Source organism: Ipomoea nil, unplaced genomic scaffold, assembly GCF_001879475.1.
Source record: "Ipomoea nil cultivar Tokyo-kokei standard unplaced genomic scaffold, Asagao_1.1 scaffold1361, whole genome shotgun sequence".
In the NCBI taxonomy this organism is placed as follows: Eukaryota; Viridiplantae; Streptophyta; class Magnoliopsida; order Solanales; family Convolvulaceae; genus Ipomoea; species Ipomoea nil.
The window spans coordinates 1,458,159-1,474,255 of NW_017617789.1; the positions used below are offsets into that span (position 1 = coordinate 1,458,159).

Sequence of the window (16,097 nt, forward strand, 5' to 3'; positions counted from 1 at the left end):
AATACATTACTCCCTTAATTTTATTTCTTAATGTGATGAGTTTTGATAATGTCTATATCAAAATTTTATGTGTGAAAGTAAAAATTGAGAATATAAAATAATATTTTTCAATTGTATATTTGTATTATGCTGGGGATATACCACAGATAAATTGATTGAAATTTGTCAAAACTAATTTGAGTTTAAATGCACAATAATTTATTTTTTTTGAAACATTTGTAATTCTTTACAAACTAATCTCACAAGGTTTAATCGTGTGAATAGTCATTTGAAATAGTAATAAATGTGTCATATCACAGTACATGATAATTGTCAAATGTGCGATCATTTAATATCAAATGCATTTGAGAAATTATTTGACAAAGTCAAATAAGTCATCAAACTACACGTGAAATTGCAACTTGATCATCCAACTTAAAAATTGCAATTAGATTCATGAACATTCCAAAATCATGTGATATACACTCTAATTATATGTTGATATAGAAGTTAACTTTTAAAAAGTTATTTATTTTTACATTTAATTTAATAATTTTAAATAAATTACAATTTATTTTAAAATTTTAATGTATGTAAAATTAATAAAATTGATTTAAAAATTATTTCTTAAAAATTAACTGTCATGTCAGGCTACAACAAGAAATACATATCACTTTCATGCACGATTTTATATTGTTCAATTTAATTGCAAGATTTTAAAATCTTGAACTTGTGTCTTGCAAGATAATTTGGAGGGTTGGTTTTGGCCTATGGGTTACTTCAATCTTCAAAGTCATTCTGGGATTTCTGGGCGTGGCAAACACATAAATGAATGGTTTTCTCATTTCCCTGTCATGTACAAAATTGAACAGTCTAGAGAGAATATGGTTTCCTCCCTGGATATTACATGTACATAGCCTCTCTAGGAGCTTACCTGTTGAGATAGGAGAACAAGCAACCCCTGAGGGCCTAACAGTATTTCATTGATGAAACTGACCAACCCAAACCAGACCACAGGTGTGACATCCACTCCACCGAGAGGAGGTATCACTTTGCGTGTCGCGATGAGTATCGGCTCTGTTGGTGCGTATGCTATCACGTAAGGGAATTTCCCGACGGGGAGTCTAGGGTACCAGGACATCACTATTCGCAAGATGAACAGAAAAGAAAACGCCGATAGGACGGGCCCCAGGAAGGTGATGGCCAATTTTGCGGTGGCAGGGTCCAAATCGAGTAGCACCAGTCTTTGTATCAGTGTTGATGCAGCATCTGCAAGAACGCTAGGTGGCTCGTGTAAATTGAAGCAATAGTTGGCGTGTGGGTTCATAAATTCAACTCCCCGAGGAACTGAATCTTCAAGAGAACACGAGGTTTTAAACTGTGTTCTTCTCCATCGCTGACTAGCCCTTTTTATATGAAACCTTTCCTGCAAAAGGAATGTCTTGTGTTAACAACTCATGAGTGTCAATGCAATATCAACTCAACATAGATTTATAGTTAATTCCAATAACGTCAATTGCAAGAAAAGAGAGCGATATACAAGTAAATTGGCTGATGGTCCAATTATGATTATGGCCAGTTTCTTTGCTCAATTAAACTCGAGACTGCATGAATTCATGATAGAAACTCTACGGGCTCACAGACATGGGGATCCACACCAAGTGTAGATATCAGCTTTTGTGTCTACTGCTCCAATTTAAAAGTGGAGTTAAGGATTTCCAAGTTTAAAGAGTTGAGCACCCCAAAAAAGTGGAGCCCTTTTTGGTAACATAGTTAGCTTATCAGCTAATTTTGACTAATTTGACCATTATTAGATGTTTGACTTGATTAAACATTCAATATAAGTGTTTGATTAATTAACTTTTTGTAACAGCTTATTGTTCCAAAATGCTAAAATTCAAAAAGTTGCTCAAAGTAGTAGCTTTTTCGATAAGCTTTTTGAGAATGTCATTTTACATGTAATCAACTATAAGCTAATTTACCAAACATCTTTCTACGGTTAGCTAATGCTATCAACTAATCAAACCCACCAATCCAATCAACTAACAGCTAACAGCTAACAACTATTTACCAAACACCCCCATCATGAAAATGAAAGAAACGAAGAGGGGGATCCAGCAAATAACTAAGAACAATGTCTTGTGAAAGTTTGTTCCATTTAAAATTCCAGACTAATGCAGAGGGTTGTTCTGAAAGAAAATGAAAGACCAGAAGAGGAAAATGCAAGTTCCATCAAACCACTAAAAGTGCTAAAAATGTTGTACACCACCAGAGAACCAACTGTCTACATGTACAGATTTTGGTTTTTAAATAACTTTTGTAGAGTATCCTTGATAACTGGAATGCCCTCTTAGCTCTGTCACCGACTTTACCTTTCTTATCAGTGACATGAGTAAATATCAATTCCGTATGTTATATGAGAAACAAGAAAAGGTATGGCTGTTGCCAAAACCCAAGCTACCTGAAGGAAGATAAACTTTTTTATAGAAAAGATATGTGGGGTAGAGAGTAAAGACAAGTGGAAAAAAAAAAAAAAAAAAAAAAAAAACATTTTATCAGAGAATGCAGCATGAGCAAACAAAAACCTGTTCACTATCCTTTGTGCAATATAAGCAGTTGAATTCAAGCCAAATATCAAAAGACAGACAACTTAAGTTCGGAGTATCATATATAATGTCTGGTGGAGTACGAGCATCCTAGGGAGAGGGCAGGGCATTTAACTCATAAATAATTTCTTCGTATCTCATTACCCCTTACTAACTTAAAGGCCAGCTTCTCAAATATTAGCATGAAAAGTGCAGGCTATACCAAATAATTCACAAGGATCATATACCGATCACATACCACCTCTACAAAAGCAAGTGGTTGCCATCAACATCGACTCCTTTGAAACAACTTTCACCATATATAAGTCATAAACTCATAATTGACAGTTTAGCATTCTAAATAAATAATTCCAACAACAAATTCATACCATAACCATCATTTATTGGATTAGAAAAGAACACAAGCAAATAGTTGGATCCTGATTCTGCGATACACGAATATGATTCAAATGATCTCAAGCAAAACCCACAAACATTGGTAAGTAAAATTAAATGCTGCTCACTGAGCAACTGTTAGCTAGCTGAAGTGAAATATACTTCTCTTTTTGCTTGATAAATTTAATTGAACTAGCAATAGTTAAACCCTCTGAGTGCACACCACTGGCAAATATTAAATCTCCATTTACAAATTGTCAAATTCCATAACCAATAACAATTCCTCTAGGGGTGAGTCTCCTTGAGACCATCTCACGAATACTTCTGTGAGACAGGTCGAGTCTATATGAAAATGTAATACTAATCATAATTTGATTGTTAATCATACGAGAAAGTGTGATACTTTTTGAGGAAAAAAATGTAATATTTTCAAATTAAAATGCAATATTTAAGGGTTGAAATAGTTATTAATGAGAAAAATGTAATACTAGTCGGGATAAATTGATTAATTGGTAGGGAAATTATACGAAGTAATACTTATGAGAAAAAATAAAATACTTTTTTATGACAAATGTAATACTTTTAAATCAAAATATAATATTAGGGGTTTAAGTACTTAAGCAAAATGTTTAATACTTATGAGTGAAATATAATACTTATGAAAAACCCCAACTACGAACAAACTAGACATCTTATACTGAAAGGCCATGTTTGGTAAATGATTGTTAGCTAATAGCTGATAGCTGATAGCGGTTAGCTGATTGGGTTAACAAGAGGGTATAACTACTTGATAACATTAGCTGATTGTAGAAAGGTGTTTGGTAAATTAGCCGTTAGCTGATAGCTGTTGTGATATACTTTCTTTTTTCAAAAAGTTAATTGAAAAAGTTGCTTTGAGCAACTTTTTGAATTTTAGCATTTTGAAGTTACAACAGCTAATTAACCAAACACTTATAATTTTTTTTAATCAAGTCAAACAATTAATAGTGGTCAAATAAGCAGCTTATAGGCTAACTAAAATCTCTAAACAAACAGCTCCCATAGCATACGAGTATAAACTTTTTAACCCGAAAAGAAAGAGAATCGGGTAAAGGAGCACGATTTCAGTCCTGAAATTCTAGGAGCTATTGCAAACAGAATCCACGAATGATTTAAAACCCTGAATTATGCTTGAATCTTGGAAGAGTATGAATATAAAAGAGCTCCAGAGAGTATACGAGAACGAATTTTTAAATTAAAAAAATGAAATTCGACAAATTAATACTTCTGAGAAGCAGTCCAGGGGCATACCAGAAATCTGTATCGCTGCTTTGTAACCAACGCTCCAGATTGAACGTTGGCAATATGGACCGTGAAGGTGGCCGTTCCAACAAGCATTTGTGACTGGTCGGAGAAGAAATGAACGATATCTACCGACTGGTTGTCAATCTTTGGTCGGGAAACGTAGGGATTGAAATTCCAGAGAATAAGCGCCAACAAGACACTTCGTTATCTTGTATATATATGCTCCTCTCCACAAACTAAAAAACAGTCCATATATATTTTTTTTAAAAAGTTTCTTTCTTTTCTTTTAAGAAAAAAAAAAATTACTGTGAGAAACCGGTAAAAGTAACAACAACAAAAAAAAAAAAAACAAAAAAAAAAAAAAAAAAACAAAAACAAAAAAAAATTACTGTGAGAACTCGGTAGTCACAGGCCAAAGATGTCTGTGGTTGTTTTCCGTTGATGAGATTAGATCACTATGATAAATTTAACCCTTGCAATCAGTTGAACCGTTGAGCTGTCTATGCAATATATTCAAATATAAACATTATGATATTTAGCTGATATTACTAAAAAGATTTTTGTATATATACATAAGTTTGAATGTCTACCCCAAATAATCAACATGTTTTGGTAAAATTTGCTATTTAAAAAATAAACAAGAAGTCAAAGATTTTGTGGTTCAATAACATTAATTTGCTTCTTATATGAGAGATTGTGGGTTCGAAATTCAGTAGGAATGATAAACAGATACTACATTGTCATAGAGTCAGTAATATTCACAAAAAATAATAATAATAATGAATGCAAAAGACTTTTTTTATTTTTGACCAACTTATTGTAATATAAATAGTTTAGTCAATCCCTCTCAATGACTATCTTGTACTCAATTATCAATATGACTACATTTAATCGTACTCGTACTCGTACTTGTACTCGTATTGCTCTGATCCTCATCATAGTGACCAATTGTTATCATCATAGACTACAAATACTTTCCTATTTCTCTTCACTAATTTATGAATAAATACCAATTTTGATATCGCGAATATTAAATGACAATTTTGATTCACATGTTTAATTCATATTAATTTAATTAACAACTATTGTTTTAGTATCAATTTTTATTCACGATTATAATTTTAGTTCTAAAATTCATCACGTCGGTCACCCTTTCGTTCAAGGCAAATTATGTTGTGCAACCGATGGTGCACACGGTTGCAAAAATGGCGTCGTTTTACTTAAAGAAAAAAAAAATATTTTCGATTGCCGTTAGTTACGTAAACATATGTTCGTAATTTTATAATTTCACATTTTGAATGTATAGTTACGAAGTTATGAATGTGTAGTTATGCAATTCTGAATGTATAGTTATGAATGTGTGGTTATGCAATTCTGAATGTATATTTATGAAGTTATGGATGTATAGTTCAAATGCACAACATAACGCTGTTAACAGCAATCAAAATAGGTTTTTTTTATTTTTTATTTTTTATTTTTTTTTTTATTTTAGTTGGACGTCAAAACAACGTCGTTTTTGCAAATGGTGCACGCGGTTGCACATCATAACGCTCCTTCGTTCAAGGCATGCCGAAATATAAATTTTGTAAGGGTATTTTCATTCTTTTCAACTTAAGATCCCATTTTGAGTATGAATGAAGGGATTTAACCCCTAAGATTGATCTTAATTCGCACTTCTCATCCTCATCCTACCTTAATTTGAGGAAGAGAATTGTGAATTGGGATTGATCTTAGAGCTTAAATCATTTATTCATGTTCAAATTGATATCTTAATTTGAAAATGACAAAAATATCCTTAATAATTTTATATTTCGGCATGTCTTAAATAAAAGGGTGATCAGTGTGATAAATTTTGACACTAAATCAATAGTTGTGAATGAAATTGGTACTAAAACAATAACCGTGGATGAAAATTTATCGGAGTTAAATACGTGGACCAAAACTGTTACTTTGCTAATACTTGTGAGACCAAAATTGGTATTTGCTCTCAATTTATGCTATCATATAGAATATTGTGTTTTGGCTTAGGCCCTGTTTGATAATATAGTTAGTTTATTAGCCAATTTTAGCTTATTTGTCCACTATTAGGTGTTTGACTTTGTTAAACATTCAATAGAATTGTTTGATTAATTAATTTTTTTGTAACAGCTTATTGCTTCAAAATGCTAAAATTTAAAATGATGCTCACACAGTAACTTTTTCGATAAGCTTTGCGAGAAATCATTTTGCATGTGATCCGCTGTAAGCTACCAACTAATTTACCAAACATCTTTCTACAATCAACTAATATTATCGGATCAATGATCGAAATGTGTAGATGGCCAAGAGAATTTCCCTAAATGTGTCTTGACTTTTTTTTTTTGACAAAAATATGTAAAACTCAGTTCCCAGTTGCGTTTTTGTTGTTGTCCCGGCTGTATTTTTTTTTTTTTTTTCATTATTTACGTAAAACGCAATGGCGAGTTGCGTTTTTCGTATTGTATACGTTAAACGCATCTGCCAAATGCGTTTTTATGTGACGTATGGAATACGTTAAAACGCATTTGGGAGATGCGTTTTTACGTATAATCCTATAAAATACGTAAAACGCAACTCCGAAATGCGGACTATTTACCGGCGCTAGTCCGCCGGAATTATGTGAAAAACGCAAGAATGAATTGCGTTTTTGTAATTAAACGTAAAACGCCACTTGCACTTGCGTAATACAATTATTCCGTATACGAATACGAATACGATCACAGTGGTCTGAATCTGGTCTTTAAAGACAGTGAAAACCTGGTTCCACTCAGGATTGGGATTGTTCTTATAGTGGCGAGTGAGCTCCCTGAAGTTCCCAATCCTCACTTCCACAAAAGGGTGAGGGGAATGATCGTTTGCCGGCAACTCCTTCGCCTTCACCACTCTCACGTACAGAAACTGCATTTGCTCCACCAGGTCAAACGCCGTCGCCTGCCTCTCATTCCCGCCGCTGAGTAGCGGCGCCGTCTCCCGGAGCCTGAACTCTTCTTGGTCTTGAACAACGACGTTCGGTGCCGGTGGAGCACCGCCGACGTTTCTGTTCTGCTTCTGATTCTGCTTTCTGTTCTGGGTTTGGTTCTCCATTGTTGTTGATTATGATAACAAGAAGAGAAGAGAGGACGCAGCAGTCTATATAGGAAACGATGGATTTTTTTCGAAAAATTTTGAACGATGGAATGGGAAATGATTGAAGAAAACAGAGCAGTTATTTGTGGTTCTCGCCGTTCTTCGATGTCGCCGGAAAGCGCCGGTACAAAAAATCCAAAAAACGCAACTTACTTTTGCGTTTTCCGTATAATACGTAAGACGCAAACGTAAGTTGCGTTTTTGCCTATACCGTATCCCCTAGAAAACGCATTAAGGTAATGCGTTTTACGTATACGAATACGTAAACGCAACTACCTCTTGCGTTTTACGAAAATACCGGAAAAAAAAATATGCCGGGACACAACAAAAAACGCAACTCCCAAAGGAGTTTTGCATATTTTTGTCAAAAAAAAAAACGTGACACACTTTGGAAATTTCAGGCTTTTGACCACACATTTCGGTCATTGATCCAATATTATCAACTAATCAAATCCACTAATCCAATAATCTAACAACTAGATATCAAACGCCCCTTAGCAAAAAGTAGCATTAAAAGTCAATTTAGTGAAAGTGTGAAACAATCCAAGACTTAGAGTCCACAAAGTAACTTGCACACCTTCCATTAGATTTGTTTTTTTCCTTCTTTTAACAAGAAAAAACTAATGAAGAATTTTGACCTTAAAAAAAAAAAAACACGCGATGCTCTGTAATTCTGTATTCTCTAATCGAAAATAGGAAAAAAATAAAAAATATTGTGCATATAAAAATAGAAGGTGGCATTTCTTGTTTAGTTAAATTTAGAAAGACGATAAAAGAGAAGGAGAATAAGGAGAGCGCACAGGACGAGAATTTCGGAGGGACGTCTTGACAGGTGGTGTGGAGTATGGAATCTGCGGACTCCACCACCACCGCATCCGCCGCGGCCACCACCTCCGACACCGTCGTTTCTCAGGTACCTCGCCGTCCTTGATTCCGTTGACTATCGTTTTTTTTTTTTTTTTTTTTTCTAAAATAACCTGCACAAACTCTCTTATTTCTTACTTTTTGTTTCTAATAATTTGACCAGTTTATTTTATTTTTTGCAGATACATGTATTTACGTGTTAATGCATGTGAATCGAATTTAGGATTTTTATGTTATTTTGACATGGGATTGTATACATTTATTTTTATTTATTTTCTTAAATGTTATTTTGAATTAATTAATGATCTGCTTCTTGCGGCATGTTTGTTTTTAGAGAAATCTGTACCTAAGCTAAGTATTTGTCGTGTTAAATTTATCATGGAAAAGTGGAAGGGATGAATGTTTCTACTTTCTGACGTAATTTCATATTGATAAATGAAATAGAAAAAAATAAAAGAGGGGAAGAAAAGGAAGATGAGAACTCTGTGCCTTAAAGGCAGTGAAATTTTAACAATATTAAATGATAATGACTGAAAAATTCAATCTTTAATGGAAAATTTTTCATATTGGGTGCACTGGCCTTTATGTCCACTTGTTGAGATTGTGTGTTTGTTAGCTAAAAATGATGGATTGATGGGTACTCTGAAAGAAAAAGAAATTGAGTTTGAATCTGGAAAATTTAAATGGTGTATTAAGTATTAGTATTGTATTATAGTGTGCACAAAATATTTTGAATCAAAGTACTGGTGATGAGGGAAGAGAACTAGCATATCAAAGACTTCCTTATATGTAATATTTTGGGTTTTCTGGTAAGAAATAAAATGGTGGATTTTCAAGGGAACTGCGTGGATTGGGATTAATGATTTCCAAAAAGATTACAATTCAGTGATTTTAACACACTTAGTTGGATTAAGTAAAAGTATTCTGAGTGACTGAGAATGAGTTTTTCTTGTGGACTTTGTGTTTGAGCAAGGTGATTCAATGTTTTATATGTGGGCTGCAACCCCTTGGTTCCCAACAATAAAGAAATTTATAAATTTCAGAGCATTTGGAATACAGATATCCATCTAATTTGACACAAAAACTATTTCGATGTTGATGAGTCTCTTCAGTTCACTCATTACTGCAATTATTATAACAAGCTGCTATATAGTGGCTCCTTTAGGTTATATAGGGGATATATTTCTTAATTATTTAGTTTATCAAATATATAGACTATATAGTAATTTGTATTTGTTTCAAACTACATGCATCATTTTTGCTGTTTGTGAAGGAAAGTTACCACATTGAAAGGTTCTCTAGACATCTAGACAGAAAAGGCAATTGACGATCATCTGGGGAACAGTTTTATTACTAATATGCTGGCCTTTATGTGGGGAGATAAAATAACCTTTTATTCCCCATGATTAGTAATTTACTGACAAAAAGAATGCACCAAGTAGGTTCTAGCTGAGTGACAACATTTTTCAAATTAGGGTTAGATGGCATTTTTATATTTTTATTTTAGTTTTCTCCATTATCATATTGGGAAGAGTTAGATATAAGGTGATAAAGATCAATATTTTTAGTATTTTCTTTTACACACTTTTTAATCACTCATCTCGAAAATGCACTTGCTTTTATGATGGAAGGGCCAAATTAATGTTTTTTTTCAGAAGTTAAAATATGAAAACCTTCCCAAAAAACCCCAGAAACCTTCTATATGAGGAAGAAGAATTTCATTATTAACATATTACAATGACAAATTCTTCTTTCTGACATGGAACTATCCTTTTCCAACTTTGATTTTGTTAATAATTTTCTTTTTTCACTGACAATGCCTTTATTTTTGAGTTAAAATTACTCCCTGTTAAACCTTCAATAATTCCCATTGATTTATCTACATTTAACTCTTGCAAGTGGTATAAGTTTGAAGGTTAATTATGCATTTACATGCAGGAGGAACATTCCATAACATCTGTAAGTGAGGATCATGAGAAGCCATGCTGGGGTTGTGGGCTTCGCTTATTAGTTTCCCCATATGCACCTGCTTTCAAATGTGCTTGGTGTGGAGCTATAACAAATGAAAATGCAGTCAAACGTGATAACAAATGCCTCAAGTGGAAACGTTTGCGAGACCGTTGCTTTGTTATTGTGCTCATCATATTCATGATCTTCATAATATGTAAGTCTGCAAAATTCCATTCTCTCATTGAGTCATGGTTTTCTCTAAATGTCTTTTTATTGTCATGATAGAAATCATAAAGACGGATTGATTCTAAAGTGGAAATTAAATTGTAATGGGAACAAAATTGAGGAGAAGTGGTGAGTAATGACGTGTTGCTTATCATAGTGAACATGCAATAACTTCCGAAATGAAATAGCTCTGCTGTGTATTCTTGTAGGGCCATTGCCTCGAGCAAAATTCCTCATAAAATGCGTCAACTAATGAATGCTTTTCTATGACCATTTTGTTTCCTTAATTTGGTTGATTAAAAACTTTCTGACTTTAATTGATGTGCTGTTCTATATGTTTTCTGGTAGTGCAGGTGGTGGTATTTGGGCCATATATCCAGTTGTCTTTGCCATCAATTATTATTATGGTGTTCTTCACCTTATAATAGCTGTAACCTTGTCCATATCTACCATATCTACGTTTAGCTTCACTGCATTTCGAACTGCTGGTGCTTCTCCAAACATATTGTGGGGCAGCTATCCTGCAGTGAGGAAAGGAGGACTTGAGAACTATACATTCTGTCTGTATTGTTTAAAGCCAAAGTCACCTAGGACACACCACTGCCGTTCTTGTGGGACCTGTGTTTTGGATATGGATCATCACTGCCCATTTGTAAGTATTCTTATATACTCCGTGTGTATATATATATATATATATATATATATATATATATATATAGTAATAATCAAATGAGACCACCTCTTCCCATGAGTCCCGTGAGACCATTCACTAATGCACACAGACTATATATATATATATATATATAGTAATAATCAAATGAGACCACCTCTTCCCACGAGTCCCGTGAGACCATTCACTAATGCACACAATTTACTATAAGAATGCACAAAGACTAGATTGTGTGCAATTCATCCAGCATGAATGCACACAATTTACCCTGTGTGCATTCGTGTAGTAGATTGTGTGCATTTTGCTAAGGGTCTCACGGGAACAGGTGGATGCACTTGAATATTAGCCTATATATATGTGTGGAAGTTGTATCTTAATTAACCCAAGGAATAACAATCTCTCACCGTTGGTTTTGTCAGATTGGCAATTGTGTTGGTGCAGCAAACCACCGATCCTTCATCTTGTTCCTCATTTCAGCGGTCACCAGCACAGTCTACGTTACCTTCATGTCTGCTTACGCAGCGTATCATATTTGGCCGCGATTTAGATATGGAACCATTAAGCCATGGCCCGGAGTTCTTGATCACGAATTGCTCTTCAGAGCAGTGAGGGAATTCATTATCACCTTTCTAAGTTCTATGTTGTTTCTACCTGCAAGAGCTTTGGTTCTCATGTACCTGTTTATGTCTAGCGTTTCTGTGGAGATAGGCTTAAGCGTGCTCTTATGGCAGCAGCTATGCTACATTTACGAGGGGAAGACGTACTTGAGTCATTTAAGTTCACCTGATAGCGACGAAGCCACAACGAAGGACTGTGAAAATATTATTCGCTTTTTCGGCTGCCCGTATAGAACAAAGAGATATTTGCCTGTGTTTATGAGTTCTAGTAAGAGTCACGAGAAATGAAACATGAAAGAGGCTTAGCCTGCAATCTCTCTCTTTTGGTTCTTGTATCTGATCTCTGTCTCTCCTTTTATTTTACTTTTGTACTCTTTGAACCCCTTGGCTATCTGGGTTCTGTTGTTTGTAGTCCCTCCTGGGATACTTTGAGGCTTGAGAGTATCCCAAAGATTGAGAAATAGATAGTTTCCCTATTTATACCCATTGTTATTTATTTAGATTGTTTTTCTTGATATTATTGTGTCGGATAGGGCAATCATGATATTTATTTAGATTGTTTTTCTTGATATTATTGTGTCGGATAGGGCAATCACTATATCATGGATAGTATAATACATTTTAGGGAGAAGTGTCAAATAGGTCCATGTACTATTGTTAAGTGCTCAATTCCCATCATGAACTAAATTAAAGGCTAATTAACCACACTTACCTATTAAATTTGTTCAATTACATTTTTTTTTGGCAGGTAATTGACTTTTTTTTTGCAGGTTACCAATTCAATTATAAAAAAAAATTTCAAAATTATTTAAAAAATAAAAAATTAAAAAGAATACAGCCACCGGCTGTCCGGCGGTGGCTGTATTTTTTTTTTTTTTTTTTTTTTAAATTTAATTTAATTTATTTATTTTAATAATTAAATAGGTAAGTTGTTATTAACCTGTGAAAAAAGTTAATTGAACAAATTCAACTTGTAGATGGACCTATTTGACACTTAATTTAGTTCGTGGTGAAAATCGAGCACTTCGCAATAGTAGATGGGCTTATTTGACGCTTGTGCCTATATTTTATTATACTGAATGTACATTATTTGTGTATGGAATAAGGGTTAAATAAGCCACTCAATTGCACACTAAACTGCAATTAAGTCATCGAATTACAAAATAATACAATTGAGTCTCGAAACGATACAAACTCATACAATTTAACTCAAAATTACATGTTTACCTGAAAATATGTTGATGTGACGATTATCGATTTTAAAAATAATTTTAAATAACTAATTAATTACTTCATAATTTTTTTTAAAAAAAAAAAAGAAAAGAAAAAGGAAAACAAGAATTGCCAGTCGGAGACAATTCATCTCTGTCCGGAGACGAAAACCTTCGTCTCCAGCTAGCAGTATCTGGAGGTTCCAAAAGGGATCTGTCCACTTTAGGCATAATCTACACACTGCTGCTATCGAAATTCAAATATTAGTTTCTTTTCTTAAATACTGCTTACTGAACTATGAGCTAAATCCGTACAGAGCTAAAATATCAATCTATGTTCTTGGCAAGTTGACTTTTTTTTGGGGCGGGTGAATTATTAATTAAAGGAAATGGTGTAAAATTGCCAACCATGTGTTGAGGATAAGAGTATAAGACCATACCCCTTGGCCATTACCCAACACACATAGAAAGAAAAAAAAAAAACAAGCAGGAAATTGGATATCTTCAAGAATTAAACATGAATACACTTCCCAGTACTAGGCCATTTGAGGCTAAATCTTTGTACATTTTCCCAAGAGCCACCACCAACAGTTCAGCTTCACAGTCTTCTTCACCTAAAAGAAATGACCACCTCCCTTTGGTAACACCTCACTTCCCAACATTATATTGCTCATCGTTCCTTCATTCTTCACATTTATGTCTATATAAATGTCATATATAGATACATATACTCACTGTTATTATTATTCACATTTAATTTCTAGATAAAGAAAAAAACTCAAAGGCCGGGGCGCCGCCTGATAACTATATCTACATCAGATGGGAAATGGCAGGGAAGCTGGAACTCTGACTACACCTTCCCTCTCAGGGATCTCCACCTTCAAGAATTAGCAGAAGACATCAATCAAGATGCCCAAGTTTCTGTTAGTCTCTGCATTCACAAGGTTCATATTTTGATATGATCAGGCTTAGTTAGTACCACACCATAAAGAGTAAAGACTGCTCTTTTGTTGCAATCCATAATGGTGTGATAGTAATATGTCAAAAAGAAAACAAATGGGGCCACATGTGCAGCTCCCCCGCTGTTCACAGAGGTGAAATTTGTCACAAGAGACCAATGGTCGAGTCTCACTAGTGATGCACGAGCAATTTCTCAAATGAGGGGCTCTTTGTGCCCCGTGAACAAAAATCTGGTATCTGTTTATCAGTTGAGTCACCATGAATTACCCCTCCACGGTGCTGTCAGGCCGAGGTGTGGGAGTGCCTAGGTGGGCAATTCCACCTTTTGGCTCAAAGAAAACAAATTGTAGTGTGGGTGAAATAGTGAGAAGTGAAGCTAAACCAAGAATTTAATTTGTTTATATTATCAGCATGCAGGCTTTGGTCTCTCTGTGGATGGTAGGGTCATAGCATCCTTCACCAGAAAATGCAGCAACTGCTCCTCACCTTTCTGCAGAGAGGTACTTCAACTATTCAATAATGTAGTTTGCTCAAGCATTCATAATAGCTTTTGTCATTCTATTATAAAGATCCCGGTTTGGATGACAAGGGAAACTCGCACCCACTATCTAGCTAATTGTGTGCATTGAGTAAACCCCGCCTTATGACCGTAGCTGGCAAAAGGATCACAAGAAGGTAAACTAGGCTAGGTTGTGCTGACCAACTCAAACTAAGAAGGTCAAATAGGCAGCTCCCGTTTGCATGGCCGGATTTTGGGGCGTGCAAGATGGGCAATAGCACAGGGCCTCAATTTTTAGAGGGCCTAATATTTACAACGTTCATATATACTTATTTGAAATAAACATCATATATTTTACGATAGGAACTGCGATTTTTGCATTCTGATGGTGTTACACCGGAGCCTAATTTATTTATAAGAACTGGGCCACAAAAATAAAAAAACATGCCTTGGCTGTTGGGAGTCGAACTTGTAACCTTTCTGACCAACTTGGCTAGAATTGCCCTCTAAAGATCCCCTTTTTGAAGCATGGATTATATTTATGGATAAATGGCTTAAATAATCCAAACTTGTAGAAAAAAGGATTATTTTTAGTCTTCATTTTGGTAATCTAGCTTTACTAATGTGCATTGTGTATTGCCTTCAATTCCTTTGATTTGTGTTCTGTAACATGCCTAATTATACTTTATGGGTGCTCTCAGATTGATGCAAATTTTAACGTTTGGGTTCTGCCAAGCAGGCCAAAGGCCTCTGCTCAAGAACTCCCCCTTCTAGGCTATGAAGATCCCTCAGTAAGTCTTTAGTGTTGCTTTCTGTACCAGACAGTACACAAATAACACAGACCTCACACATTAAGTTTTTCATGTCTGACTATCAGGTTATCTATGTGAAGCCGGGACATGAAGCCAACCTCGATTCACTCGTACAGGACACAGTTCGGCTTGCAACCTCGGTGAAGGTATGCATAGATATGAAAATATAGTTGCGTCTTCGCTACGAGCTATAACTTTTGGTGTAGTAGTAAGAGTTTGATCTTAACAAGTGGTATCAGAGCTAAGTCCAGCAATCAGGCCTCGGCCCAACACCCTGGTGGCAAGGGGAATTGTTGGACGGAGGCTTGAAGGAGTGAATGGTCATTGTTAGGCACCATACCTCTGGAAAATGTGGCGGTATATAGAGAAATAAATTTACACCTTCACTATAAGTTATAACTTTTGGCGTAGTGGTAAATGCTTGATCCTCACATTCCTCGATGTTCTGCATGTGCTTAACTTGCTGGTTTTTCCTTCTGTAGGAGACTTGTTCAGAGTCTTGTGAGAAGTCTGAACCTAAATTGCAGTGTAAGAACCCTAAGAGATGCAAGAACTAATAATCACTCAAAAGCTTAGCTGTTACTGAAGCAATTTGTTTTTGTGTCTTGCAGTTTTCGATAAACAGAATGCTGCCCCAGTTGATAGGAGGTGGTCTAGATTGTTGGAGCTAAAAAATGCAGGGTTATGAAACATGTACATTTATTAATAGCTCATTTATTTGTGTAGAAAGTGATATATGTAAACCTAATAGATATAAAGTAGCAAAGCTGAGTGAATAAAATGGCAATGCTGATGAGGAATAATGTTCCTTCAGACTTGTATAGGCTCATAATATACCAAGTGCATTTTCAAGGGATGGATTTGCATTACTTTGTGGTATTTGCAGAAATTGCCAAAAGAA

At 34.9% G+C, this 16,097-nt stretch overlaps 3 protein-coding genes across 4 annotated transcripts; 2 read left to right on the forward strand and 1 right to left on the reverse strand.

The window, feature by feature from the left end:
• Nucleotides 1-784: 784 nt before the first annotated feature.
• LOC109185747 (protein COFACTOR ASSEMBLY OF COMPLEX C SUBUNIT B CCB3, chloroplastic) lies at nt 785-4,475 on the reverse strand. The gene is made up of 2 exons (XM_019335701.1): nt 4,251-4,475; nt 785-1,405 (listed from the first exon to the last, which is right to left on the reverse strand). Exons 1-2 carry the CDS (start codon nt 4,335-4,337, stop codon nt 902-904), a joined length of 591 nt encoding a protein of 196 aa, XP_019191246.1. The 5' UTR covers nt 4,338-4,475; the 3' UTR covers nt 785-901.
• A 3,648-nt stretch (nt 4,476-8,123) lies between these two features.
• LOC109185932 (protein S-acyltransferase 11) lies at nt 8,124-12,198 on the forward strand. The gene is made up of 4 exons (XM_019335922.1): nt 8,124-8,301; nt 10,191-10,416; nt 10,781-11,079; nt 11,517-12,198. Exons 1-4 carry the CDS (start codon nt 8,233-8,235, stop codon nt 12,000-12,002), a joined length of 1,080 nt encoding a protein of 359 aa, XP_019191467.1. The 5' UTR covers nt 8,124-8,232; the 3' UTR covers nt 12,003-12,198.
• A 1,134-nt stretch (nt 12,199-13,332) lies between these two features.
• On the forward strand, nt 13,333-16,065 carry LOC109185845. Of its 2 annotated transcripts, none has more exons than XM_019335795.1 (7): nt 13,333-13,565; nt 13,696-13,869; nt 14,296-14,385; nt 15,086-15,175; nt 15,262-15,342; nt 15,679-15,724; nt 15,808-16,065. In XM_019335795.1, exons 1-7 carry the CDS (start codon nt 13,443-13,445, stop codon nt 15,882-15,884), a joined length of 681 nt encoding a protein of 226 aa, XP_019191340.1. In that variant the 5' UTR covers nt 13,333-13,442; the 3' UTR covers nt 15,885-16,065. The 2 variants fall into 2 exon arrangements, with proteins under 2 accessions (XP_019191340.1, XP_019191339.1); XM_019335794.1 differs by having other exon boundaries at nt 13,334-13,565; nt 13,690-13,869.
• Nucleotides 16,066-16,097: the final 32 nt, after the last annotated feature.